Source organism: Gekko japonicus, unplaced genomic scaffold, assembly GCF_001447785.1.
Source record: "Gekko japonicus isolate JY-2015 unplaced genomic scaffold, Gekko_japonicus_V1.1 scaffold239, whole genome shotgun sequence".
In the NCBI taxonomy this organism is placed as follows: Eukaryota; Metazoa; Chordata; class Lepidosauria; order Squamata; family Gekkonidae; genus Gekko; species Gekko japonicus.
The window spans coordinates 1,250,864-1,277,470 of NW_015163611.1; the positions used below are offsets into that span (position 1 = coordinate 1,250,864).

Sequence of the window (26,607 nt, forward strand, 5' to 3'; positions counted from 1 at the left end):
GGTTAAGAGCGGCAGACTCTAATCTGGAGAATCAGGTTTGAGTCCCCTCTCCTCCATATAAAACCTGCTGGGTAACCTCAGGCCAGTCATACTTCTCTCAGAACTCTCTCTTTTCCACCTATTATTTATTTATTTTTATTGATTTTATTGATTTCTATCCCACCCATTCTGGCCTAAGCTGGCTCAGGGCAGCTCACAACAGGATAAGATTTCCGTGATACATAAAACTCAGTTAATCACATTAATAAATAATACAATAATATAAAACAGTATTAAAATCAACAATATTAAAGTGCTAGCATTTCTAATATTACCTAAGATTCTATTGGTCTGCTTCAGTTGTAAAAGGGAGGGAAAGGCCTGGGCCAGGCAATAGTCACAGGGACCTATGGCTCAGGGCTTCAAATATTGGCAGTAAGTTGTTAGTAATAGCACCACCAGTGGTTGCAGTTGTCATAGCGGTGATAGTGGTGGTAGCTCCAAAAGCCTGGTGGAAGAGCTCCGTTTTGCACGCCCTGCGGAACTGTAAAAGGTCCCACAAGGCTCTGATCTCCTCTGGGAGCTCATTCCACCAGAGTGGAGCCGCCACCGAAAAGACCCTGGCCCTAGTTGTTGCCAATCTGGCCAGCTTGATACTCGGGAGGACCAGTCGGTTCTGGGTCCCTGAACGCAGTGCTCTCCGGGGTATATATGGGGAAAGGCAGTCCCTCAGGTATGTCAGACCTACTTCACAAGGTGTTTCTTATGGGGAGAGGAAGAGAACATGATTGTTAGCCGCTTTGAGATTTCTTAAGGTAGAGAAAAGAGGGGTATAAAAACGAACTCTTCTTCTTCAGATCCCATATCCACTCTGGTATACACAGATGTCTGTATATTTTGTGGCTGGGATTCAAAAATGAACATGGAGGTCTGAACCAAGTGACAATTTTGAGGTTCTCTCCTCTGACCAAGTATCTGAGTCCTACTGCAAACAGCTTCTGAAACAGTTTACCACATGCGAGGGAAAGCAGAGTCATAAATGATCAAAGCCACCTTAGGAGAGAAGAACATTATATACCTTAGCTTCATAAGAGAATGGGGGTAATTAAAGAGAAGGTTTTTTAAAATAAATAAATAACACAACACTCTTTTTCCTTAAACAGAAGCAGAATAAACTGAAGAGAACATAGAATTACCTTCTCTCTTGTCACCCTGGCTGAACTCAGCGTGGGGAAACACTTTATGTAAAACTGCCAGAATGCTACTGAAGGTACTTTCCAACAACGGCCTTATGATGGGGGACAGTGCATGCCCCGATGACATGACAGCACGCTGTGAGGCAGGCACAATGTTCTGCATGGCGTGGTAAAAATCTTGTGCGCTGAGGACTATTGACGAAACGTCCAGCTGCAACTTCTGGCTGCTCGCATAGATCTGAGGGTAACGCCGTCGCAGAGCGATCAAGGCTGTCTCAGTGCAAAGTGCTTTTATGTCAGCTCCACAATACCCTAGGGCACACACACAAAAAAGAGAGAGAGAGAAACACGTATGTTCCATGAACCAGCAGAAAATATTTTGCAGACATCAAGGACTCGCCTGAAGCTGAAAGCAGCAGCAGCAGCCAGCACTGACAGATTGAAAACTGCTTCCAGCGAGTACATAATATGGGTACAACTCTAGTCTAAATGGGCCCTCAAGCTGGCAAGTCTGAAGCAGCAAATGTTAAGAACTCCCTCTTAAATCAATGATGAATCATCAAGAACCATCTTCAAGGCTGTCTGCAAGCAGGCAAAAATTTCACCACAAAGGAAGCAATGAGGGAAAGGTAAATGACATTGGTATTCAAGTACTACCTCGACTCTGTATATGCTACACACACACTTAAGGTCACTATTATAAGCAGATAATCCAATATCTGGCAGTCTGGTATTCAACAGCAAAGCATTCATTTAGTAAAAGGGGGGAAAAAAGATGTTGAGTCCTTATGAATATCTTATTTTAAAACGATGTTTTATCAACTGAAGGTTCACAATACAGAAAGCATTTGTAACAGAAATGGGCTTTGGTGCTCTGCAGAGATCCTGTCTTTGTCCTTCCATGCTAATACCTGCCTATCACAGAACAACCCTGCACCGAGATGCAGGTTTCCCGCCTTATTCTCTGAAAAAAACATAGCTAGTGTAACTCTACCTCATGCATTTCTCAAATATCCATTATACTATAATACAAGGTGGGCATCCTGCTGGACTGTTTTTACTATTCCAGGGAAGCTTGAATGAAACACTAAATCTCTGACTTACAATTTTTGGCTGCCTCCAAAAATGTAGCTGCCATTCCTGAAGTTATACACTATGCTCTCAGTTAAATTTGGCAGAAACTGGTAAGAAACACAGGGTATTCATTTTAATCCTCCCAGTCTTCTCCCTTTTTCAAGTTGCCCTCCCCTCACTCTCTAACAGTGGGAAAGTGCATATGCTCATGTAGTAATGCAACGGAAGGCCTAAACAGAATTCCTAACGCTATGAAGATCCAATTAGTTAGAAATCTTCAGCAAATGACTTTAACTTAAAAGCACTTCATTAATGTGATTTAGGGACTGGGCGCAAATTACCGATGCCACATGGATGCTGACAAAAAAAAACACCCTTCCATAGTGAAAAATAACTGTCACACCCTGACCATAATTGATTACTGGAGGGACTGTTCCCTCAATTTGAGAGTCTCCATGCATTTGCCAGCAGCTGCCAGCAATTCCGAAGAGTTGCAAATTCTCAGCATTTCACAAAGTTTCTCTGACTAGCATTTCTAAGCACATTCGTGGAGGTTAGACTATGCCATGATCAGCAGCAGCAGCAGCAGCAACAGTGGAGGAGGAGGAGATTGGATTTATACCCCGCCCTTCACTTTGAGTCTCAGAGGAGTTTACAATCTCATTTCCCTTCCTCTTCCCACAACAGACACCCTGTGAGGTAGGTGGGACTGAGAGAGCTGTGAGAGAACTGCTCTTGAGAGAATAGCTCTGAGAGAACTGTGACTGCATGTGGAGAAGTGGGGGGGAGAAAGGGGGGGGAGAGAAGTGCTATCAAGTCCCTTCTGACTTCTGGTGACCCTATGAATCAATGATCCCCAAACAGTCCTATCATTAACAGTCTGGCTCAGGTCTTACAAACTGAGGGCCGTGGCTTCCTTTATTGAGTCATTACAGATCTTTCTGGCCTATATAATTTGTGACTTGCCAAGCTGAGTTGCAGCCCACAAGCCTCAACAGTTTATGGTCTGCCTAGTGGTTGACAATCCTCATGTTTTTTGCAACCAACGGTTTTTTTAAATCCCCTGATGGGCCCACCTTGCATGCCTAGTAACTTCAGCTTGAGCGATACCAAGTCAGCCGGCCTTGCAGACCATACTTTTAAAATTCATGTGCACCTTTCCCTGTTTCTCAATTTTTAAATGTTAACACCATGCCAGTAGTGAAAAAACAATGACCAACAAAGAAGGTGAAATTTTCTGACAAGTTTCCTACCGTATTATCTTGTTTCTCTTGCTCCCCACAACCTACATTCTACGACTTTCACACATCAGTCGGGCTTCAGTATTTATTTAAAAGTCCCGTACTTTCAAATCCCTAAAGATGCCTAATTTTTGTTTTGCTTCTCTGCTGTGTGTGTGTGTTACCCATTTGTGCTCTCAAACTGCCACCCTCATTTTTTTCCTGTAAAACAGAAGGTGACCCCTCCCACACTGACATGCATCCAAAGAACTGTACACAAATTCTGAATCACACAGCTGAGCTTTCCCTGCCCTTGCACTTTTTGAAAAGCTGTTCTGGAGGCTCAATGGACTTTCCAAAACAGCTTGCACTGGTGAAGTCTGCAGTTGGGGCAGGAGAGAAAAAAATAGAGCCAATTGGAAACAGCCCTTCAGAATCAAAAAAAAAAAATTTTCTCCCATGAGAACTGCCTCCATGAACTTTGAAACGCGGACAGTCTGCCCTCACCTGGGTAGCCCAGGCAAGCCCAATCTTGTCAGCTAATCGAGACCGACCCTGGCAAGTATTTGGAAGGGAGACCTCCATAGAATACTAGGGTCGGGAGGCACTATCAAGCCACTTCTCTGAACGCCCTCCACGCCCCAGTAGGAGTCACCAGAGGTTACCATGGCACACACAAAAAAGCAAAAAGAAAGAAAGAAATGCTGAGTGTGTGTAGCATATGGCTTAGGGTCAGCCTATGCATGGAGAGACATGGGTTACAGACCCCTCTCAGCCATGAAACTCACTGGGGTACCAAGGACCAATCTCATCTCCCTTTCAGGTTAACCTACCTTACAGGGGGACAAGAATGTTCTGAATGCCACTATGAGCTCCTCTGAAGGAAGGGCAGTACGTAAATGAGACAGCATTCAAGCTTCTTCTCAAATTTGGGGGGAATGTATATGCAAATCAGAAGTTGTCAAAACATATCAGCAAGGCTTCGAATAGGAGTGAGGGACTAAAAACACAGAGCCTATTAAGACATGAATAAAGTAAATATAGATTGCAGCAGTGTTTCCCCCCAAGATTTGATGTAATCTGTAAACAGAACTTCAGCAAGTGCACAGCAACATGCAGAGCCCAATACATGCCTTCTCTTCTCTCCCTCTCCCCAATTTCAAGGGAGTAAATACTGTATTTAACAGCTTAGGTATATAATAATGTATATACTTAAGCCTTTTCAATTATACTATTGTTTATAGCCCATGTTTCTTCTACAATGGAATTCAAAGATGTGTACACTAGGGATGGGCACGAACCAAAAAAGGAACCGCAGTTCAAGCACAAACCAGGCCAGTTCGTGGTTCATTTCAAACTAGTTCATTTGATAGCATCATTCCTGAATCTAAAAACAAGCTGCCTTTTTTCCATGGAGGTTGGTTTGGTTTGTTAGAGCAGTTCATTCTCCAGATAGCCAGGCACCGATTCAATCAATTCCTAGGCAATGCTCGGGGTGGACTTGTGGAGACCACTAGAAACACCCACAGCAGTTGTCCATAGCTTGATTGGAAGCTCTGGGAGCCAACCACAGAGCTCCCATTTTGCTCTATGGGAGCAAATTGTGTGTGTGTGTGTACACCCTGACTCAGCTGTTTTCACTTTGCAGCAGGAAGAGAGAGGAGTTAGCCATTGTGTGAGAGCGAGTTAGGAAGAAATGCTTGCGGCGTGGCTGATTTAAGGGGAGGCTAGAGCTGAGCTTTCCTGGGGGCACCCTCTTTGGGAGGCTATCTCAGACATCCCATATCCAATCTTCACCAAACTTGGAGGGTGGGTGGAGGAGAGCCTGCTGCAGACTCCCAGTGAGTTTGGCATTTCTAACTTGCGAGGGGACTGTTCTACCATCTCCCAAACCAAACCAAACACAAACCAGTTCAGGAAACAGGAAGAGTTCATGGAAGTTCGTGATTCACGTAATCAAATGAAACACAAACCACCATTTTCCTGGTTTGTGCTCATACCCAATGTACACAGGTAGTTTTTCATCCAGGTAATGACCAGACCCATCCCTTCTTAGTTCAGCCAGGTGTCTGCAACACATGCTTTCCAACCAATACCCTAGGATCTATGACATGAATGAGAAATAGTTATAAGAGATAGAAGACCTGATGCTGCTGCTACAGCACACTTTGAATTCAACGTACGTCATTAAATGCACAACCAGGTCCAAAGAATCTTGAACAGACAAATTTAAGAAAGGAGGGACTGTGACCCAGTGTCAGAGAGAATGCTTTGCATGTTGAAGGTCCCAGTCTTAGTCACTGCCATGTCCAACCAAAGGTTTTCAGGTAGTAGGCACTGTAAGACCTTTCCCTGCCTAAGACCCTGGGACAGCTGATGCCACCCTGAAATAAAGGGACCCATTTCTGCCTAAAAGCAAGTTCAGCATACAAACTGAATGTTCAAACGACTATGCCTGAAATTACTACACCCACTTCTTATTCCAAGATCTCCATGCAAATTATGCAAGCATATGAAAGAAAACTCAAGATTTCGTTTTTGCAAAACTGAATAATTTGCATTCATCTTTTACTGTGAAAAGCAAACTGCTACTAATGATGAAAACTATATATGTTCACAATATTTTCATTAGATGGGTTTAATGCACTCAGCATTCTTGCAGAACACTAAACATAATTTTGATGAAACTTACTGGTTAGTAAAAAAGGAAAAAAGGGGGAGGGTTTTGCAAGTCTGGCAGCTGAATCCACAAGGAAAATGCCTTAAATCCAGTAAAGACTTTGTATTTTAACTCTTAATATTCTTTCACCTGTTGGCTCCATGTCCAGGCAGTGTTCCTTCTAAGCTGAGTTAGCGTGAGCTAGCTCACAGTTTTTTACTTATTTATTTACTTAATTTATACCCCGGCCCTCCCCACCGAGGCAAGCTCAGGGTGGCTTCCATAAAATACATATATAAATACAATTAAAATCCATCATAAAAACAACCAAAAGCCATAAACAGATAAATTTAAGAAAGAAAGGCATACATTTTTGTCTTAACTCAGGAAGGACGGCTCCAGAGCAAATTAATTTATGCAGTAGCCAAATGGCTCATTCACAACTTTAATGCCAGTAGCTCGCAAAGTTGAATTTTTGCTCACAAGACTCCACAGCTTAGAGGAAGCATTGTGTCCAGGTATTCAAAAATCAGATTTAGCACAGTACATTTCCAAACAAAAGCTGCTATTTATTTATTTGATTTATATACCGCTCTCCCTGCAAATGGGCTCAGGGCAGTTTACATCGATCTTAATATAATACAATTAAAACAACTTTAAAATAACAATTTAAACAGAATAGAATCATAAAATATCATGTAAAACAAATCAGACCAGAAGTCAGTCAGACTGATTAAAATACAACAGTGGGTACCCCAATGTCTATTTGGATCCAGGCCACTGGTGGGAGATTGGCCAGGAGAGGGGAAGGGACACCCGCCGCCTCAACCAAACGCCCAGTGGAAGAGTCCCATCTTGCAGGCCCTGCAGAACTGTAATAGATTCCGCAACATGCTTGCGGTCTACTGCTGTCAGAACCCAGGTGTTCCTGATTCTCTCCTTTCTTAATAAGAGCAATTTATAGCGAATCATGCCTACGTTTCTTATTTATTTAGAATATTTCTATGCCACCCCTCTTTAGAGTCTTGCTTGAAGCAGCTTACAATTGAATCAACATGGCAATATAAAAAAGGCCATGAAAGAAAGTAAAGCAGGCACTAGGCAAGCCTCAAGGGAGAGGGCATTCATAAGGCGAGGCGCCGCCTGTCCCACCACTGAAGGCAGGAGGCACAGAGATTAGGGCTTGAGAGGCAGATCTTAAATGGCAAACTGGATAGTATAGAAGCAGATTGTCCTTCAGGTACCTTGGCCTCAAGCCATTCAGGGCCTTAAAGGGAAGATCTAGCACTTCTACTTGTGCCTGGAAACACATGGATAACCAGTGCAGATCTTTTAGCACAAGGGTGTCAGGCTGCAGGAGTGGTGGCTATAAGGAGAACTCTGCATAGCCTGCTGCCTTCATTCAGTTTTGGACAGCTGACAATCTGGCTTTTCACCCACCATCTTGCTTAATACAACAGCCAATAAATTTGATTTCAAAATGACAGATTTTGCAAAGCATTAAACAGTGAGGAGCTGGAAAAGAAAGATTTTTACTATTTATTTTCAAGCATGCATACTACACTCTCTCCCTTACAGGGCTCACGGCAGTTCAATTTAAGCACAGAGATGCTACAGTAGGTTGGGAAGGACCTTCAATGGAGGAAGGCAAGATCTGTGAAGCTGTTCTTGGATGTATTCAAATTTAAATTATAAAAAAGTAGTGACTGTTCAGAACATTTATATTGTTTATATTTTTATACCTCATAACAACCAAAATTATGAGTGCATCAGAAGAATGCATGGTCTGAAATGAGGCAGGGATGTGGTAAGTTGGGGAAAAGCATATACAAATGGAAAAGAGGTCTGATGATCAAAGCTACAGACAGAAGGACCAGTAACAGGAAGGTATGTAGTGACTGTGCAAGGTAGACTTCAGTTTTGTACACAGAAAAAAAGGCTATCTTTTTTAACTATATACCAAATAGCACACGTATCATATGAAAGTATACATTGATATTAAATGTAAAGGGGGAAAGACCACTTGATTTTCATCAAACGTTCAGTGGCCAAGTTCTAATGGAGTTGTTTGGTAGAACTGGGCCAACTGGGGGCTCATGTGCCACCTCCTTCCTCTTCCCAATTCCTCTATTTGCATGTTTCTTTTAACTGTATTTTGCTGTGCCATTCAAGCAAGGCCCACGAACATTTGCACTAGTCTACAATCAGTGGCTTGAAGGGTCTGCATAAATTGTTTGGAACCAATTCTGTTTAACCAATTAACCTATTTTAGGACCAGGGATTAAGATTGCCTCACCTGTTTGGAAAGAAAAAAAGGAGAGGGAATATTATTTTATTCTGCCAATGTGTCTGAAGGGTACTATAGCACACTGAAAGAGTGTTTTGGTTAGAGATGTCTGAGGACAAACAAAAGCTAATGTCTATTATCCATTATCCAGTAACACTTTTAAGTGTGCATTTCCAAAAATTTCCAAAAATTCTGGAGCAATCTGCTAGGAATAGTTAGGTTCTTGAAGAAATTCTCTGGTTTCAACTGAGACAGACTCAAATATCTTACAACTTTATTCTAATACCCTAATTAGACATCTACATACAGGAAGAGTCTTCCTCTGCATCAAATTGGTTATAAATAAATCCAGGGAGTTTTTGTTATCCATTCTACCTAAAAACGTGGCGGGACTCACTTATTTCAGTCACTTGGAAACACCCCCTTTGTGGGAATTTTGCACCACTGTTATTTTGACAATGGCTCCTATGGAAGCAAATACATTCAGGGAATAGCATTCAAGACCAAGCCTTAGGTCACAGAGTCTGACTGCACATTGCAATCTCTTCCATACATATGACTATTTCTCAGTTACTTCTGTACACTTCCAACAAAATGAGACTCACAATACTTGTTTCTCCTCCCACAGTTGTTAGTTTTAGTAGCCTTGCATGCACATCTCTGCAGATTAACTTTTTTAAAACCCCTCACATAAAATCCTCGCATGTAATTTTTAAAACAAATACAACTGATAGCTGTCAAACTAGATAAGCATCACAAAATCACACACAAGTGACAACACAACCTCTGTTCCAATTCTTAAAATCAAGCCCTACACAAGTGACCACTCTCAGTCCGCTCATGATTGCTGCTTCTAGAGAGCAAAATTATTTCCAGACAATCAAGTCATAGGGGTTTGGTTTTTTTTATAATCCAAATGTCTGTAGCCGGTCATATCAAAAGCAAGCAGTTCCCCCAAAAGGAGACTGATGAGAAGTGTTAGCAACTGCATCAAATGGAGGACTAAAAGAAATAGGCATGATCAATATGTCCCAATGAATTTCAGTATGTTGAATATGCTAACACATTCCAAGTTCTTCAAACGGAAATGAGACGATCTCTTTTAAAGTGTTGGCAGCTAGACTTGTCTTTGACTTAGATGTACACTGCAAATTTTTAAAAGTGCACTGAGATAGCACACTTTAGAAATATAAATTATGCTCAGAGGGCAAATCAGAGCATACAGTCTGATTGTTTTCTCCCCTCTAACACGTCTTCTCTGCAAATTCAATTGGGTACATCACAGTATATTTCCAAAGAAGATCTACAAGAGATGTTCTTGCAATCTTAAAGTATTATAATTTTTTTCCAAACTGAAATATGGTGAACTACTGGCGGTGGGGAAATGTTATTATGTTATCCTATCTTTCTCCCGCTAAGTGACTTTTGCAAATTCTCTAGAAAAATCTATATGAAATGGGGTTTGGCACATGCTTTCTTACACCAGGCAAAGTTTAATTTGTCATTTGCTGGATATTTTGGTTTTCTTCTCACCAGAAGATGTTGGGGTCTTTGCAGATCAAAAGTGGAGGAATGCTGCTTCCAAGATAGATGTCCCTGTGGATGAAGAGGATAATTCGGATGTACAGTAGCTGACTGAATGGACTGTGTTCAGTTTAAAATTTTACTGTTTTGATGTAGACCCAAATTGATTTGAAGCAGTTGTTTCTCTTTAAAAAATGTTGACTGCATGAGATTGGCAGAAGATGAAAAATTGTTTTGAGTTGGCCATGGGTTGGGTTTTTTTACAGGTTTTATTAACTATGTTTAAAACATGTCAAGCTTTTCCAATCTACAGGTAAAGCAACTATTTTTAGTTCTCAACAGCCAATCTACTACTCAGTATTCCATGTTTGGTGCTCCACAGCGGATTTCAGATATTCACAGTGCCCAACTTTAGAGAGAGAGAAATCATTTTCTATCCCATACAAGTCACTAGCATGCCCTAAATCACATTTTAGCTTCACTTGGATTGTTAGCTCATGAGTCTTTTCAATGCAAAACCATTTTCAGAAAGAAAAAAAACACCCTGAACTGCACTTTGTTGACACACATATAGTAAAACGTTGTTATCCAATTTTATTTGTAGTATAAAAAGACTGACATCTATTTTCCTGTAGATGAACAGCGTTCTCATGGGCTTTAAGGCAGCTTTCCATGTTCTATAAAGGAATCGTGGGGGCCATGCCAAGTTTTCAACCTATTTTTATTGAGGAGTTATGATACTGACAGGAAAGACCAAAGATGGCATGAGAATAATAAATTAGTTATATTACACTGTCTAGTACACATTAATTTATCCCCCCTAAAATTAAATGCTTAATCAAAGGATTGGATGCACACACAAAACTTAATACGCAGGCATTTAAAACGTACATCTAAAGTGAAAGCACTAATATGATACCACTCACCGACACATTTCTCAGCTAACTCTCCTAAAAAAGGATCTGACAATTTGGGGTTCCAGTCCCTGGTATGAATTTGTAAAATGTGCTTTCTTGCCTTGTAAAGAAATAAGAAATTTAGCATTAAGAGCAACATCACAATAAAACATCACATACACACAGAAAAACCCTTAACTTTACTGTACTCTTCTTCAAATTATTGCTAAATTTAAAAGAATATGCCAGTTAAAGCTCAGTGTATTTTTTGCTCTAAAACCATGCAGAATTTTGTAGCAAGTGACGCTTGTTTTATTCCTTTCTATTTAAAATGAAGCAAACACACACGTTTCTATTTCATCTTTCACAAGTTGTTTAATACCACAAATAAACAGATAAACCACAGATAAACAGCAGAAAATGCTTGATTAATTCAATCTAACAGAACATTTATTTTAATAGTTCAAAGTAGTAATTTCGACAAAGATAGGCATACAGTAAAACACATGAGAAAACATGAAGAAACTCAAGTTCTAATACGCACAGACTTGGTTCATATACTTGGTTAACCCACAGTTTGGTTCTATGTGAAAGAGACTCCAGGAGTCTTCAGGCTTGCTCGATTCCAAAATGAAGCAAACACACACGTTTCTATTTAATCTTTCACAAGTTGTTTAATACCACAGATAAACAGATAAACCACAGATAAACAGCAGAAAATGCTTGATTAATTCAATCTAACAGAACATTTATTTTAATAGTTCAAAGTAGTAATTTCGACAAAGATAGGCATACAGTAAAACACATGAGAAAACATTAAGAAACTCAAGTTCTAATATGCACAGACTTGGTTCATATACAACAGTTAACCCACTGGTTCTATGTGAAAGAGGCTCCAGGAGTCTTCAGGCTTGCTCGATTCCTTTCCCCAGCATTTTATAGTCTGCACTTGCCTAGGAAACCGGTGAGATGGGCCTTCTCCACTCATGCAGAGTGCCTCCTGCCCTCTAAAACCTCTCTCAGAGGTTCAGGGTTACAAGTAGGTCAGGACGTCACAAGCTACCCTTCTTGTCTCTTCTCAAATATACAGAGAACCTTATCCATTTCCCCTCTCAGATCCTCTCTCCCACTCACAGAAACATCAGCAGACAGGGTAGCCGAGTCCTTTAATAACAGGCCCTCACTCATATAGAATTATAGGGGTTGTTGCTCAAACACTGTTCCATTAACATACTGCCACTATTTATTCATATCCTATAATACAGAGGTGTCGAACTCATTTGTTACGAGGGCCGGATCTGACATAAATGAGACCTTGTTGAGCCGGGCCATGTGTGTTATAAAATGTAATGCCAGCTAGCGGAGATGTAAACTTTATAAAGGACAGAGACAATTAAAGATTGTTTTAAACTTTAAATAAAACATGCTTGAAACACTAGCACTCTTGCAATATTTTGTCTATTTAACAGTCTCTAATAAGTGACACCTCTGCTCTGAATTACTGCATCAAAATGTCTGTGCTGTAGCAATACTCTGAACAGAGTATGCTGTTCAGGTGTGTATCTGTAAGATGAATACCTACTTTTGATTTACTGACATTCATTACAGAAATCTCATGCTCAGTGTTCCTAGCCTAGGACCCAGGGGAAAACATGAAATGGCTGGGCATTGCAATCTTTTGTACATAAGTTGCTTCATGTGCTGGTCAAGAACATGAGAAGGCTGAGGGCCATGTGTTTGTCTACAAAACTGTACTCTTCCCCAGAAAAATAACTACAACTTCCTACTGGGTGAACTTGGTCTGGACACACACACTTTCAGCCTAATCCACCTCACTGGATTGTTGTTATTCCTCCTCTAAAATAGTTCACATTGCTTTCTTACTGAGAAAGACTGGAACATGAGGGCACAAACACAGTGAAAAGGGGGAGAGAACCCAGTTGCACCCAGGAGAGCCCTGGCTTAAACAAACCCGCAAAACACACACACACGCTGTAGCAAGGCACATAAAAGCTCATACCTCGAACAAAACTTTGTTGGTATTTCTCCCGTGTGATTCAGGCAGCCTAGCAAAACAAGCTATCCCTCATTCCCTCCCCCTTTCTTCAGAGAGGAGCCTCAGGCAGTGGAACGGAAGAAAGGCTTCCCTTTGTCTCCTGCAGCCTGGCCAAGAAGCTGGCTGTGGCTGTCCCCCCCCCCTCCACCTGGTAAAGAACTGGCTGTGGCTGGGAGGAACCTCACCCAGCTCTTTACCAGACTCTCTCAATCGCACAGGAGAGGCTTGCCTATCTATTTCTCCTGTGTGATTGAGAAAGACTGGTAAAGCAAGCTGTGGCGTGGCAGCAGCAAGAGAACTGGAAAAGAAAATAAGAAACAGCCAGGGCCTTGCGGGCCGGATGTTTGACACCCCAGCTATAATAGATATATAGGCCGGGGTACTAACTTGCACCTGTGTGTTGCTTTCCCTGAGACAACACAGCCCATGGGGTTAAACAAAACAAGAGGTTAACTTTTACCTATGGTATTAATAAAATACTGAAGAAAGTAAGGTAGAAGTTACACTGTTTTGCTTCCACTGAACTTCTCAGCTGTGGTCCTATTCCCACAACTGGGATCCTTTGTTTACCAACTGACTATTTTCAGCCCACTCTAAGTGGCTCTTCTCCACAGTTTTCACTCAGTCAGACAACCTCTTCTCCCCCTCAACTCCCCAACTGCCAACTCCCAATGGCTGTTCTTAACTGCTGTTTTCCAGCTCTCTCCCCCCAACATTCTGTCAGCTCTCACTGGTTGCTCTCAGGGAGAGTTGGAACTGAGCCTGTCACACCAGGATTCCAAATAGGAGCCCGAAATTTTCAGCGCAGGTCAGGCCTAAAACCACAACTTGCTGATTGGGATTTAATAGCAAAGCGCGGCTCAGCATACAAACCCAGAACTATTTAATCATTTGTCTGTGCACGAGGGGAAGAAAAAGCATGCAAGCCCAAAGATCTCCCAGGCTTCTTCCCATAGCACCAAACTATGGTTTGCTGTTGTACCTGTGACCAAGCAATGATATTTCTATTCTGGGTATAACTTGGATCTTTCCAGCAAGTCCCAAGCCTGTTCACATTGTGAAGAGGAGGAGGAGTTGGTTTTTATAACCCACTTTTCACTACCTTAAGAAGTCTCAAAGCAGTTTACAATCGCCTTTCCCTTCTCCTCCCCACAACAACCACCTTGTGAGGTAGGTGGGGCTGTGAGAGTTCTGACAGAACTGTGACTTGCCCAAAGTCACCCAGCAGGCATCATGTGTAGGAGTGTAGAATTAAACATGTTTCTCCAAATTAGAAGCCACCGCTCTTAACCACTACACCACATTGGCATGGAAAGCTGGTATTTCTACTGACACTGCCAGCGTGGAGAAAGGTTAGCCCATTTAATACTACTGCTTACCCAGAGAGTTTCTTTTCAAAACTAAGATAAGATAAACAGCCTACTTTGGAACTAGTAATAGTTTGTTTCATTTAAAAAAATTAGCATAGGTAATTGAGTAACGAAAGCAAAAGAAACCTACAAAATGGAAGGGTGGAGAAAGAAGAGGAGGATTGTGTCTAAATATTGGCATATGTAATTGTAAAGACCATCACAGAGTTTAATGGGCTTAATAATCCTCAAATACATGTTGGCTTTTGCCCAAAATGGTTATGCTTTTAAGAGTGCTGAGTATTGTGCTGCTATCACTATGTTTCTTTTAATGAGAGGTTCTAAGGAATTTTTTCATGCAGCTTAAAAAACAGTTAGATGTGTCCTTTAACTTTTTTTTTTTACCTTTTGATCTGGCAAGCTGAAAAGAAATTCCCTGTCGAAGCGACCAGGTCTCCTGAGTGCTGGATCTATAGAATCAAGTCTGTTTGTAGCACCAATGACAACTATTTCGCCTCTGTTGTCCAGCCCATCCATGAGAGCAAGCAGGGTGGATACTATAGAGCTAAAACAACATTTTCTAATTAATTTCACTTAGAAAGAATAAAACATGCAAATGCACTATTTCAAAAAACACATCAACAGCCATGCAGAAAGTACACAGACGGTCCCATTACAAACTAATTAGTCCATGCTCATCAAGCCCATTAACACTTAAGATGAGTCCCAAGGCACACTTGCTGCTGACCTTAAGAGCACCATTACTCACTAAAAGTACTTCAAATGGTGACTTCATCACAAAACTGCTGAACTAGAAATTTTGTACAGCTCAGCCATTATTATGAGTTCCTCTACTTTACCTATACCCAAAAAATCTTGCTGGTCTCTAAGGTGTGACTGAACTTCCATTTAGCTCTTTATCTAGATTATCACCCAAACATGTATGCAAACATACAATGGAGCTGCCTTATACCAACTCAGAGGATTGGTCCATTCAGCTCAGTACCATCTACTCTGACCGGCAGTGGGCCTACAGTGTCAAGTAGAGAAAGGTCTTCCTCTAACACCTGCTACCTGAGGTCCTATGCCTGGAGAAGCCAGGGATTAAATCACTCAACAACCACCAGATCCCAAAACATTTAAACACTGGGGATTGAACCTGGGACCTTCTGCATGCAGAGCAGAGGCTCTTCCACTGAGCCATGGCCCCTTCCCCAGATCCCAAAACCTGCCCAAAAGCAGTACTTATTTATACACTCCATGAGCAGAACTACCCCAGTCCCAGTTCACTGGCTCCAACACGTAGAACTGTGTAGTAAGTTTTTAATGCCATTTTTTATACTAAACTCCCCCTCCTAATATGCAAGAAATATATCCTAGCCCAGATTAAATTAAAAATGAGCACTTTTATATGGTTAAATGGACAACACGTTCGGAAGTAACACACCGGTATTACCTGTGAATCTGGTCTTGTCTGCTTGAACGGACTGGAGCCAAGCCATCTATTTCATCAAAAAAGATTATGGATGGCCTCATTAGGTATGCCTGGTGAACAGGAAACAATATTTATCATCAACATGAAACACATTTATTTATTTTCCAAACTCTAGGGCTTTTGTATCTTCAGTTGCTGAAACAAACTTGACTTAGAACATTTCTAGATAATTCTGGTCAGGTGAAGTTTTAATGGTGCTCTGGATGCAAAACTTGATAAATAACAAATAATATTACTTTAAAATCCCTGCCAAAAACCTTTCTCTGTTCAATCAAGGGAAACCATGTTTGAAACCTGGAAACTTCCATCCACGTCAAAGAGACTACACATTTTATTCTATACCACATAAAATATATTCAAGATTAGATTTTAAAAAAAAAAAATTATGCCCCCAATACAGCCCTGCAAATGGGTTACTTTTTTTTGAGCAATTGTATAAAGACTCTCCCCTTAACCCCAGTGACAACTGCTGATTTTGAGGACTTGCCTTCCTGGCCACCAGTTTCTCAAGAGGAAATTAAATCTACCGTATATTGTTCAATTAAAATCTGCTAAGGCTCCAGGGTCTGACAGACTGCCACCTGAATTTTTTAAAGAAAAATATCGATTGGTGGGCACCCTTCCTTGTAGCCCTTTTCACTTTTATAGACTCTTCAGGCCTTATCCCCTCAGAGTGGAATACGGCAATAGTGGTCCCCATATTCAAAAAGGGTGCAAGAGAAGAGCCCGCAAATTATCGGCCTATTAGCCTTTTAAATATATGTTGCAAGTTATATGCTAAATACCTTCTGATAAAGCTTGAGGATTGGCTGATCCAAGAAAATGTGATTGTGACAGAGCAAGCTGGTTTTAGAGAGTTTAGATCACTGCCTTACAATTCAACACCTTATAGGAAAATATGCCGCTAAAGGTCCTAATTCGCTTTTTGCTGCTTTCATTGACTTGAAAGCGGCTTTTGATTCAATATCGAGGCCGAAATTGTGGGCCGGCTTAGAAGTTTCCTCAATTGATAGAAGGCTCCTCTTTTTGTTGCGGGCTCTTCATGATAACACCCATTTGCAGGTTAGGCTTAACAGGAAAGGAAATTTATGGGACCCTATTAACACCTATAGGGGAGTTAGGCAGGGTTGCGTACTAGCCCCTGCCCTGTTTAATCTATATATTAATGATATAGTAAGTTACCTGGACTCCCCCAGCTTACATCCACCAAAACTTCAACAACAGCATGTGTCTATCTTACTGTATGCTGACGATGCTATCATCTTAGCTAGAACACCAGTTGGACTTAGAAGAGCTCTCAGTACGTTTGCAGACTTTTGTAACAGATGTAACTAGTATAACAAGATCCGTGACAAATATATTACTCCTCTTATAACAGATATAGTGGGACAATCAGGTGCTGAGCAGTGTAACTGATTGTTAATTAATGGGAACCGGACAATTACCGAAACTGTGGCAAAATTTTGGGTAGCATGCTACTGCATCCGAAATACACGATCAAATATATAATAATAGTTGCCTAATAGTCTGTTTTATGTTCTTCTTTTACTTTATTACGCTCAACTGTATTTTTATAGAGTTTTATTTTACTGTCCTAAATTCAGTTGTAGGAATGTTATAAATGTTATATTTAAGCATGTGTGTTCTATGGCTTGTTACCGTAATAAATGCCTCACTGACTGACTGATTTTTTATGTTGTTTCCGCAGGAAATTATGTCTTCGTTTAAAGATGCGATTTGAAGTCCAATGACGTGATTGTAAGTTTGATTACCTTTGTCAATCATGCACTTGTAACAATCTATGGGCCTCATGAGAGTAGTGCAAATATTAGAAGCTGGAGTTTAGGAAAATGTTTTTTGAACAGAGAACTTTGGTCTGCTACAAGTAAGGAAATTCAGGACCTTTATAAAATAAGGTTCCTTGTTCGGGAAATCTGCCCATATAAAGTTGGTATCAGATAAATACTGCTTAAAGCCACTCTGAGACAATGGAAACTGTGACCATTTCCACTAAGCCACTTCCAGTCATTTTTATGACATCTGTACAAATGGCACTGGGTAAGAAAGATAGAGGCTTGTAGATTTTCCCCACTGAATTAAGATCACACACATTGAAATATCGCACGTTTTCATATGCAGAATTTATAAGCTTTAGCTGCACAACTTTAGATTCCTTTTATTGTCCTCTTCAGGATCTCCAGTATTTCTTCTCCCTGCTTTATCCATTGTATGCTGACGATGCTATCATCTTAGCTAGAACACCAGTTGGACTTAGAAGAGCTCTCAGTACGTTTGCAGACTTTTGTAACAGATGTAACTAGTATAACAAGATCCGTGACAAATATATTACTCCTCTTATAACAGATATAGTGGGACAATCAGGTGCTGAGCAGTGTAACTGATTGTTAATTAATGGGAACCGGACAATTACCGAAACTGTGGCAAAATTTTGGGTAGCATGCTACTGCATCCGAAATACACGATCAAATATATAATAATAGTTGCCTAATAGTCTCTGTTTTATGTTCTTCTTTTACTTTATTACGATCAACTGTATTTTTATATAGTTTTATTTTACTGTCCTAAATTCAGTTGTATGAATGTTATAAATGTTATATTTAAGCATGTGTGTTCTATGGCTTGTTGCCGTAATAAATGCCTGCCTGATGGACTGATTTTTTATGTTGTTTCCGCAGGAAATTATATCTTAGTTTAAAGATGCGATTTTAAGTCCAATGACGTGATTGTAAGTCTGATTACATTGTCAATCATGCACTTGTAACAATCTATGGGCCTCATGAGAGTAGTGCAAATATTAGAAGCTGGAGTTTAGGAAAATGTTTTTTGAACAGAGAAGTTTGGTCTGCTACAAGTAAGGAAATTCAGGACCTTTATAAAACAAGGTTCCTTGTTCGGGAAATCTGCCTATATAAAGTTGGCATCAGATAAATACTGCTTAAAGCCACTCTGAGACAATGGAAACTGTGACCATTTCCACTAAGCCACTTCCAGTCATTTTTATGACATCTGTACAAATGGCACTGGGTAAGAAAGATAGAGGCTTGTAGATTTTCCCCACTGAATTAAGATCACACACATTGAAAGATCGCACGCTTTCATATGCAGAATTTATAAGCTTTAGCTGCACAACATTAGATTCCTTTTATTGTCCTCTTCAAGATCTCCAGTATTTCTTCTCCCTGCTTTATCCATTAATTTCTGACTTTTGATATGGTTGTAAAAAACTTGGAAACTAGGTGTTTCTCTTAACTCCCCATTCCCCCCACCCACCAGCAAGTGCCTTTGATGCACGACCTGCCACAGATTATCCATTGTGCTTGTACAATCTTGTTATGTCCTTAAATGCCTGTAAACATATAAATGTCCTTCTTGGGAAAGGTGGGCTTTTTGTTTCTATCATGATAGAACCTGAGTTCTTTGATAGTTACTGGTGAGATGTAAGATACAAGAGGTTGAAAACCACTGCATTGAGTCATCTCCTTAAAAGAGATTTTAGGGCTGTTTTATACTCTATACTAGATGGAGCAGGGCACTGACACAGCTCTTCCAAGGCAGAACTGACAGGATTCAAAAGGTCAAAGTTATACTACTCTATCTCTGCAGCAAGGCCTCAAAAAACCTACAGTTCTTTGCATTCTGTTACAACCCATTCCTTTCCAAGTAGGCACAACCCATCCACTCATGCAGAACAACAACAGGAAAGGCCTTGGCCTCTGAGCCCTACTGCTGACTCTCCCGAGTAACCAGCTGGCGACTGTGTCAGACAAGATGCTGAACCAGAGGCAACCAGCGGCCTGATCCATCAGGGCTCTTCTTATGTCTTTCTGAACAGTATCTGTAACTTAAACTATTGCTTCATTCATTCATTCACTACAATGACTTAAGACCCTGTCTACGGAAGCACTTTATTGTTGATGCCCTACTGCTGACTCTCCGGAGTAACCAGCCGGCGACTCTGTCAGACAAGATGCTCAACCAGAGGCAACTAGTGGCCTGATCCTACAGGGCTCTTTTTATGTCTTTCTGAACAGTATCTCTAACTTAAACTATTGCAAAGACATAAAAACCATTAAATGGCACCACCTTTATTCCACAAAGACTGCTGCATTAACCAAAAGGTACTCCGGTTTCATTTCAGTAATATCTATCACAGAAATTAGCTTATTAACAAGGTGCTGAAACCCTTTTCTCCTTCTGAATGCACCTGACAGGAAACGAGGCCCCATGTGTACTTCGTGTATTACTTTACTCCTGTATCCCATTCATCTTGGACACTCCTGTATCCCATTCATCTTGGACAGGCAGAGGGACCGCTGACAATCTGCCTCTTTCCACAAAGCACATGCTTCCTTCAGTTTAAGGGTCAATGAACTCACAATAGCCCCACTGCACAACATAATTCCTTGTCTGCAAAGATTTATTGCTAGGTGATTCCAACTTTATTACAGAGCCTGAACACTCATGAAGAGAACAGACCAGCCTACTTCCCAGACCGTCTGCAGAATGGAACGGCCACAAGAACAGAAAAGATTGTTTCAGATCTATTAGGATCAAAATACAGCGTATATTTTTATGGCACAGCGGTTGCCCCTGCTCTCAGTATGCCATGTACTGCACAAATAAAATGAAGCACCCATGAACAAAATATAGGCACCTTTCTTTCCACCACACTCTCCTCGATCATCTGCTAGCCCCAAGGTGGTCGATCATGATTGGGACTAAAACTGCACTTGTGTGTAAACTTCAGTGACGGAATCATCTAAGAATGGTCATCCAGTTTCTGACATACAGACATGACATTACATACAAAAAAGCCCAGAATTCCTCCTTATACAGAATGTGTTCGGAAATTACAAAATCAATCATATAAAGTTGGTCTCTTGTACATTTTCACTCCTACTAAAGATGTTCTTGTACTTGAGCTCCAACAAAAATTCTTAGCAGCTTGCTATCACATCTTCTAACATTCTGATAAATATGCATCTCCACCAGTACCTTAAACTTATTTAGATACAAAAACACTGACATTCCACAAAAACACTGTTCCTTCATATGGATGTTCTCTCCAGACTGGAAATCCAGACTCTCTAGAGATGCCACTCCATTTCCTTCATATGGATGTACCTACTCTGTGCAATTAAATACTGATACAATGAAACTAGAGCCGCACCAAATGTTTATTTGGCAGATGTAGCGCTTTGGAGAGTATGCCACCACAACACATAACAAAACCAAGCCACCATATGTGTACCAGTCTTGATGATTTTCATGACTATTTGCAGCCACTGTTTCTGCTATAAAACTGACTCTATACTTTTCTTTTTAAGAAAGGATTCTCTTTCCTCGACTGATATTCATGACATTATGTAGACAACCAGGGGTCGTTTCGTAGAAAAAGAGCTAGGGGAACTCATTAGCATAACTCATTAGCATATGCCACACACCCTGACATCACCGGAAGTGTGTCATAAGGCCACACACCCCGCCCCCAACGGTCCTGGCCGCCGCCGCGATCCCCCCCGAAATGACCTCTGTAGACAACCTGATTTGGTGACATGATGACAAACTCAACCAGTTTGGAAAATGGGCAGTATTTCCTGCATTGTACTGCCCTTATTCTGAGAATGAGTGAAGATTCTGACTCACTTCCAACCCTCCTCCTCCCCCAGGACACTGCAAAGGGGAGGGCATTTTCAGCCATTATTGAAAGATTTGGTTCCCCTCCCTGTTCACGTTCAGCCCTAAAAGAAACTACTGAAGACAAATCTGGAATACTAACTTGGTCAAACAGGAGTCGGAGTTGCCGTTCAGATTCACCAACCCATTTGCTGAGACAGTCTGCTCCTTTCCTCATAAAGAACGCAACCTTTCTCTCTCCTTGGGTGCATTCATTGGCCAGAGCTCTAGCTACCAAAGTTTTACCTGTTCCAGGAGGACCATAAAACAAACAGCCCCTGAAGACAAATGGACAAACATTGTAATCACCGTATCTTTGCGTCTTTTATGGTATTTGTATTTCCCGCCCACTTAGAGAAAATGACCACCCATCTTTTCAGAATGCTTCGGGAAAAATGCAAAATTCTACAAAACTACAAAAAGACAACTTTTTAAAAAAAGTTATAATTTCTCTTTATTTCAAACTACTTAAGAAAAATCTTGCTGTGTCTATTTGAACACAAAACAAAAGCATGTTTTTCATGTCTTGCTAGTGCCTAATTTATGAGGTCAATTAGCTGTTTCACACTATAAAAGAACCGTCAGTTAAAAAAACAACATCAGATTGTCCAAATATTGTTTGCAGAGATAAAAATTATGCTACTTTGCATTATAAGATTAAAATATCTCAACTTCTCCAACCCCTATATAAATGTCCCTTCAGTAGTTTACTAATACCAGGGGGGAGAGAAGACCAACAAATGCATGACAAGAGAAAGACTGGCAGGCCTGAACTGAACCGTTTCACTTCTTTTTTTAGAGAAAAAAAAAGTTCTTGTCCTGCCTACCTCCCACCTATACAAACTTATCAGGTCACCAAAATATCTAGTGTTTCTTGAAAATTTCTTGAAATTCTTTTAAATGCTCTGAATGACCAAATTAAAATCTGGAATACTAACTTGGTCAAACAGGAGTCGGAGTTGCCGTTCAGATTCACCAACCCATTTGCTGAGACAGTCTGCTCCTTTCCTCATAAAGAACGCAACCTTTCTCTCTCCTTGGGTGCATTCATTGGCCAGAGCTCTAGCTACCAAAGTTTTACCTGTTCCAGGAGGACCATAAAACAAACAGCCCCTGAAGACAAATGGACAAACATTGTAATCACCGTATCTTTGCGTCTTTTATGGTATTTGTATTTCCCGCCCACTTAGAGAAAATGACCACCCATCTTTTCAGAATGCTTCGGGAAAAATGCAAAATTCTACAAAACTACAAAAAGACAACTTTTTAAAAAAAGTTATAATTTCTCTTTATTTCAAACTACTTAAGAAAAATCTTGCTGTGTCTATTTGAACACAAAACAAAAGCATGTTTTTCATGTCTTGCTAGTGCCTAATTTATGAGGTCAATTAGCTGTTTCACACTATAAAAGAACCGTCAGTTAAAAAAACAACATCAGATTGTTCAAATATTGTTTGCAGAGATAAAAATTATGCTACTTTGCATTATAAGATTAAAATATCTCAACTTCTCCAACCCCTATATAAATGTCCCTTCAGTAGTTTACTAATACCAGGGGGGAGAGAAGACCAACAAATGCATGACATGAGAAAGACTAGCAGGCCTGAACTGAACCATTTCACTTCTTTTTTTAGAGAGAAAAAAAGGTCTTGTCCTGGCTACCTCCCACCTATACAAACTTATCAGGTCACCAAAATATCTAGTTTTTCTTGACAATTTCTTGAAATTCTTTTAAAGGCTCTGAATGACCAAATTAAAATCTCATCTCCATTGATTTCTTTGCATTTGACTTTATTTTTTAAAAACCCATTCAATAGCTATTTTCCAAAGCCAGAAGCATTACTCCAAGATGCTATTGTGCTTTTAAATCACATCTAAAAAACTTACCCTTCACAAAGAGCTTAACGTACATATGCAGACAGAGAAAACAAGTGCTCTGTTCCTGTTTATTGCTTTCCTTTCTTCCCTATCCGACAGAGAAAACAAGCGCTCTGTTCCTGCTGTTTATTGCTTTCCTTTCTTCCCTATCCTTTGCAACAAGAACTCTGAGTGACTAGCTTTGCAAGATGGCTCCCTCAAAGAATGAGGGATGGTTCACTCAGCATGCCAGCTAGTCTCGCAACCACTGTCTGTACTCCAGGCTCACAGGTCTGGGTGAGGGCCTATAGAAGGTACATACACCTTATAGGCTGTACGTGGCAAAGAGATGGTCAGTTGCTGATTTCTGCTTTATAAAGCAAGACTGAGGTTTTGCTCAGGAAAAAATACAATACAAATAAACTACATATGATAAATATACCTACCTCGGTGGCTGAATTTTGAATTTCTCAAAGATTTCAGGATACAAAAGAGGAAATATAACCATTTCCTTAAGTGCATGAATGTGATGGCTCAATCCACCTATGCTGTCAAAGCGCACCTAGGGAAAAGGAAACAACTTTTGCTCTACTGGTTTCTCATTCAATTGGCACTGGGGTCAGAGGCCAAACTCAAAACCAGGCTGATTAACAAGAGTTATGAAATATTGGTTTTGAACAACTGTAAAGTCAAATCTCATTGTATCCTTTGTCCATTGTGTGCTACTGTGTCTTCAAAACAACTCGCAAAACAAATATTACCCAATCTGGTCCAGCACCTGCAATAAATAGTGCACAAAAGCAGTCTGGAAGCACTGACTTAATTAATACTTATTTAACTTAAATGTATTTATTGTGTGTCTAAGCTCAAGTTTTATGATCAGTTAGCTTGTTTCCTTTATTAGGTGCACAGATTATAAAAAAGACAAAATGAGCATACTGATTTGTCGAGAATCATCGGATCTACATCAGCCAAGCTTGCACCAACTTTCACTCGCTCGCGAATGATTCCACTGGCCAAGTCTTCAGCTCTGAAGTTCATAGGCAGACATCTGCTTGAGACAAAATCCAAACAAGGCTGAATCTGGTTTGAGGCTGAGCAAGGCTGCAACCCAAGAAAGTTATGCATCTGTGCAGAGAATGCCATGTACACCCAATCACACAAATATCAAAGGCACTTAAGACTTTGAGGGAGGGGAAGCAACTGTTGTTGATTCCCCACTCCCACTTTACCCCCAATGCTGTTTCTGAGGTCTACTGACCTCTAGGAACATAACTGAGAAGAAGGGAATGCCGTAAACTACATTGGGAGGAGGAAATAGGAAAGCCCTGCTCCACAAAGTCCACAGGCGGCTGGATGCACCCCAATATTCCCAGATGGTTTTTCACGTTACAATTTAACCTGGTATTAACGCTGAGACCTGTGGTAGACATTACGGACTTTGACGGACCAGCGATCTGACTCAGTAGGCCACTTCACACATCAGAAAGGAAATGTATGTTAGGAAAGGTTGTATGCAGATAGCTAAAGACAAATCCACTATAAGCAAGATGGGTTTTACCTGCATCGGAATACACATAATCCATAGAACAGAAATGTCTTGCCAGAGAGGGCCTAGGGAGTTTAAGCCACATGTTTTCCAACATCCCAGGCTCAGTCCCCATAGCCTTTAATTAAGAAGATTCTCAAGGCTACAGGTTAAGGAAAAAAACTCAGCTTGGGACTTAGTAGAAAGCAGGGCCTTTTTTTCCTTTTTTTCCCTTTTCTCGTAATTTTTTTAAAATGTAATTTACATTAGGGCCATTTCCATGTTGTCCTCATTGAGCACATTACCACTGGATTCAGGTTACCTTGTTTTTATTCCTGCCTTAGTGACTTTTTAAACACTATATACTGGCTATACAAAATGTATAAACAACTGACCCAAAAATAACGCACTAAAAATGTGCTAGTTTTAATGGGGGGGAATTGGCATGAAGAACGCATGAAGGTGCCCTATACTGAGCAACACACCCCTTGTCCATCAGTGTTGCAGTTGCCTAACTCTGACTTGCAGCAGCTGCCCAAGGTCTCAAATCAAGGTCTTTCACATCACCTAACTACCTGAGTCTTTTAACTAGAGATGCCGGAGACTGAACTTGGGACCTTCTGCATGGAAAGTGAATGCCATGGCTCCTCCCCACCAAGGAAGAGAAACTGGTGTGGAAACAAAGACTTGCAGATTTGTTTCTCAGAAGGAGGAAATGAAATTTTAAAAGGGGATACTTTCTATTCATTTCTTTAAAATATCAGCCCCCTTTCTGCCTTCTGGAACCCTCAAGGCAACTTACAATATAAACAGAATAAAAAGCAGAATACATGGAATAAAAACCCTGAATTAAAATCACTATTTACAATAAACGGGGGGGAAACTAAGCTAATCAAATGCCGTCCTGAACAAAAACATCTTCAGCTGCCTCCTAAAGATTAAAAGTACAGAGGGGGGGTCAGGCACACTTCCCTGGGGAGGCAATTCCGTAATCGCACCCTGACCCGGATGGCCCAGGCTAGCCTGAGCTCATCAGATCTCAGAAGCCAAGCAGGGCTGGCCTTGGCTAGTATTTGGATGGGTGACATCCAAGGAATACCAGGGGCGTGACGCAGAGGCAGACAATGGGAAACCAGCTCTGAAACGTCTCTTGCCTTAAAAACAAAGTCTGGCTCGCCATCTAGTGGTGCATAACGCTAAAAATGCTTAGAACCTCTGGCTGCCAGACAATCTTAGGATCTCCTGGCTGTACTACACACACTGTCATACAATAATTATTAATTATTCCATAATCATGGGCCCAACACTGAAAAGGCCCTTTATTGTGTACCCACCAGACAAGCTTCTTTGGTTGATGGGACAGCCCGGAGAGCCTCTCCCTGTGATCTTAATTCCTAGACAGGACTGTGTGGGAGATGATGGTTCTAATCATACCAGATACTCTTAAACGCACCATGCTGGGCACACGATCGATTTGATCTTCGCGGCAGGGATTACAGTGGCCCGGATTACTGCTGCAGCAGTACCATGGTCGGACCACTATGCCCTGAAAGCTCATCTGAATGTTTCACCCCGACCCTGTTTAGGCGGCAAGCGGATTTTAGCTCGCCCGCAGAGCCAAATGGACCCTGAACGACTTCAGATGACTCTGCGGGATCCGATGCCCCCGGCGGCTCATTGGATGAGCTTGTGAAGGATTGGCATAACCGACTCTCCACAGCCATCGATGAGATCGCTCCCTGGTGCCCTCTGCGCACTCGCTCTAGGCTTGCCCCCTGGTATACCAAGGG

At 41.0% G+C, this 26,607-nt stretch overlaps 1 protein-coding gene across 1 annotated transcript in view; it reads right to left on the reverse strand.

Moving 5' to 3' along the window:
* Nucleotides 1-26,607, reverse strand: part of ATAD2B (ATPase family, AAA domain containing 2B) — a 94,157-nt gene that overhangs the window by 44,986 nt on the left and 22,564 nt on the right. Inside the window, exons 10-16 of the mRNA XM_015407334.1 lie at nucleotides 24,229-24,340; nucleotides 23,736-23,851; nucleotides 22,371-22,545; nucleotides 15,697-15,785; nucleotides 14,646-14,805; nucleotides 10,866-10,956; nucleotides 1,176-1,487 (exon numbers count right to left, since the gene is read on the reverse strand). Coding sequence (XP_015262820.1) covers nucleotides 1,176-1,487; nucleotides 10,866-10,956; nucleotides 14,646-14,805; nucleotides 15,697-15,785; nucleotides 22,371-22,545; nucleotides 23,736-23,851; nucleotides 24,229-24,340 — 1,055 coding nt within the window. The remainder of the gene's footprint in view (nucleotides 1-1,175; nucleotides 1,488-10,865; nucleotides 10,957-14,645; nucleotides 14,806-15,696; nucleotides 15,786-22,370; nucleotides 22,546-23,735; nucleotides 23,852-24,228; nucleotides 24,341-26,607) is intronic.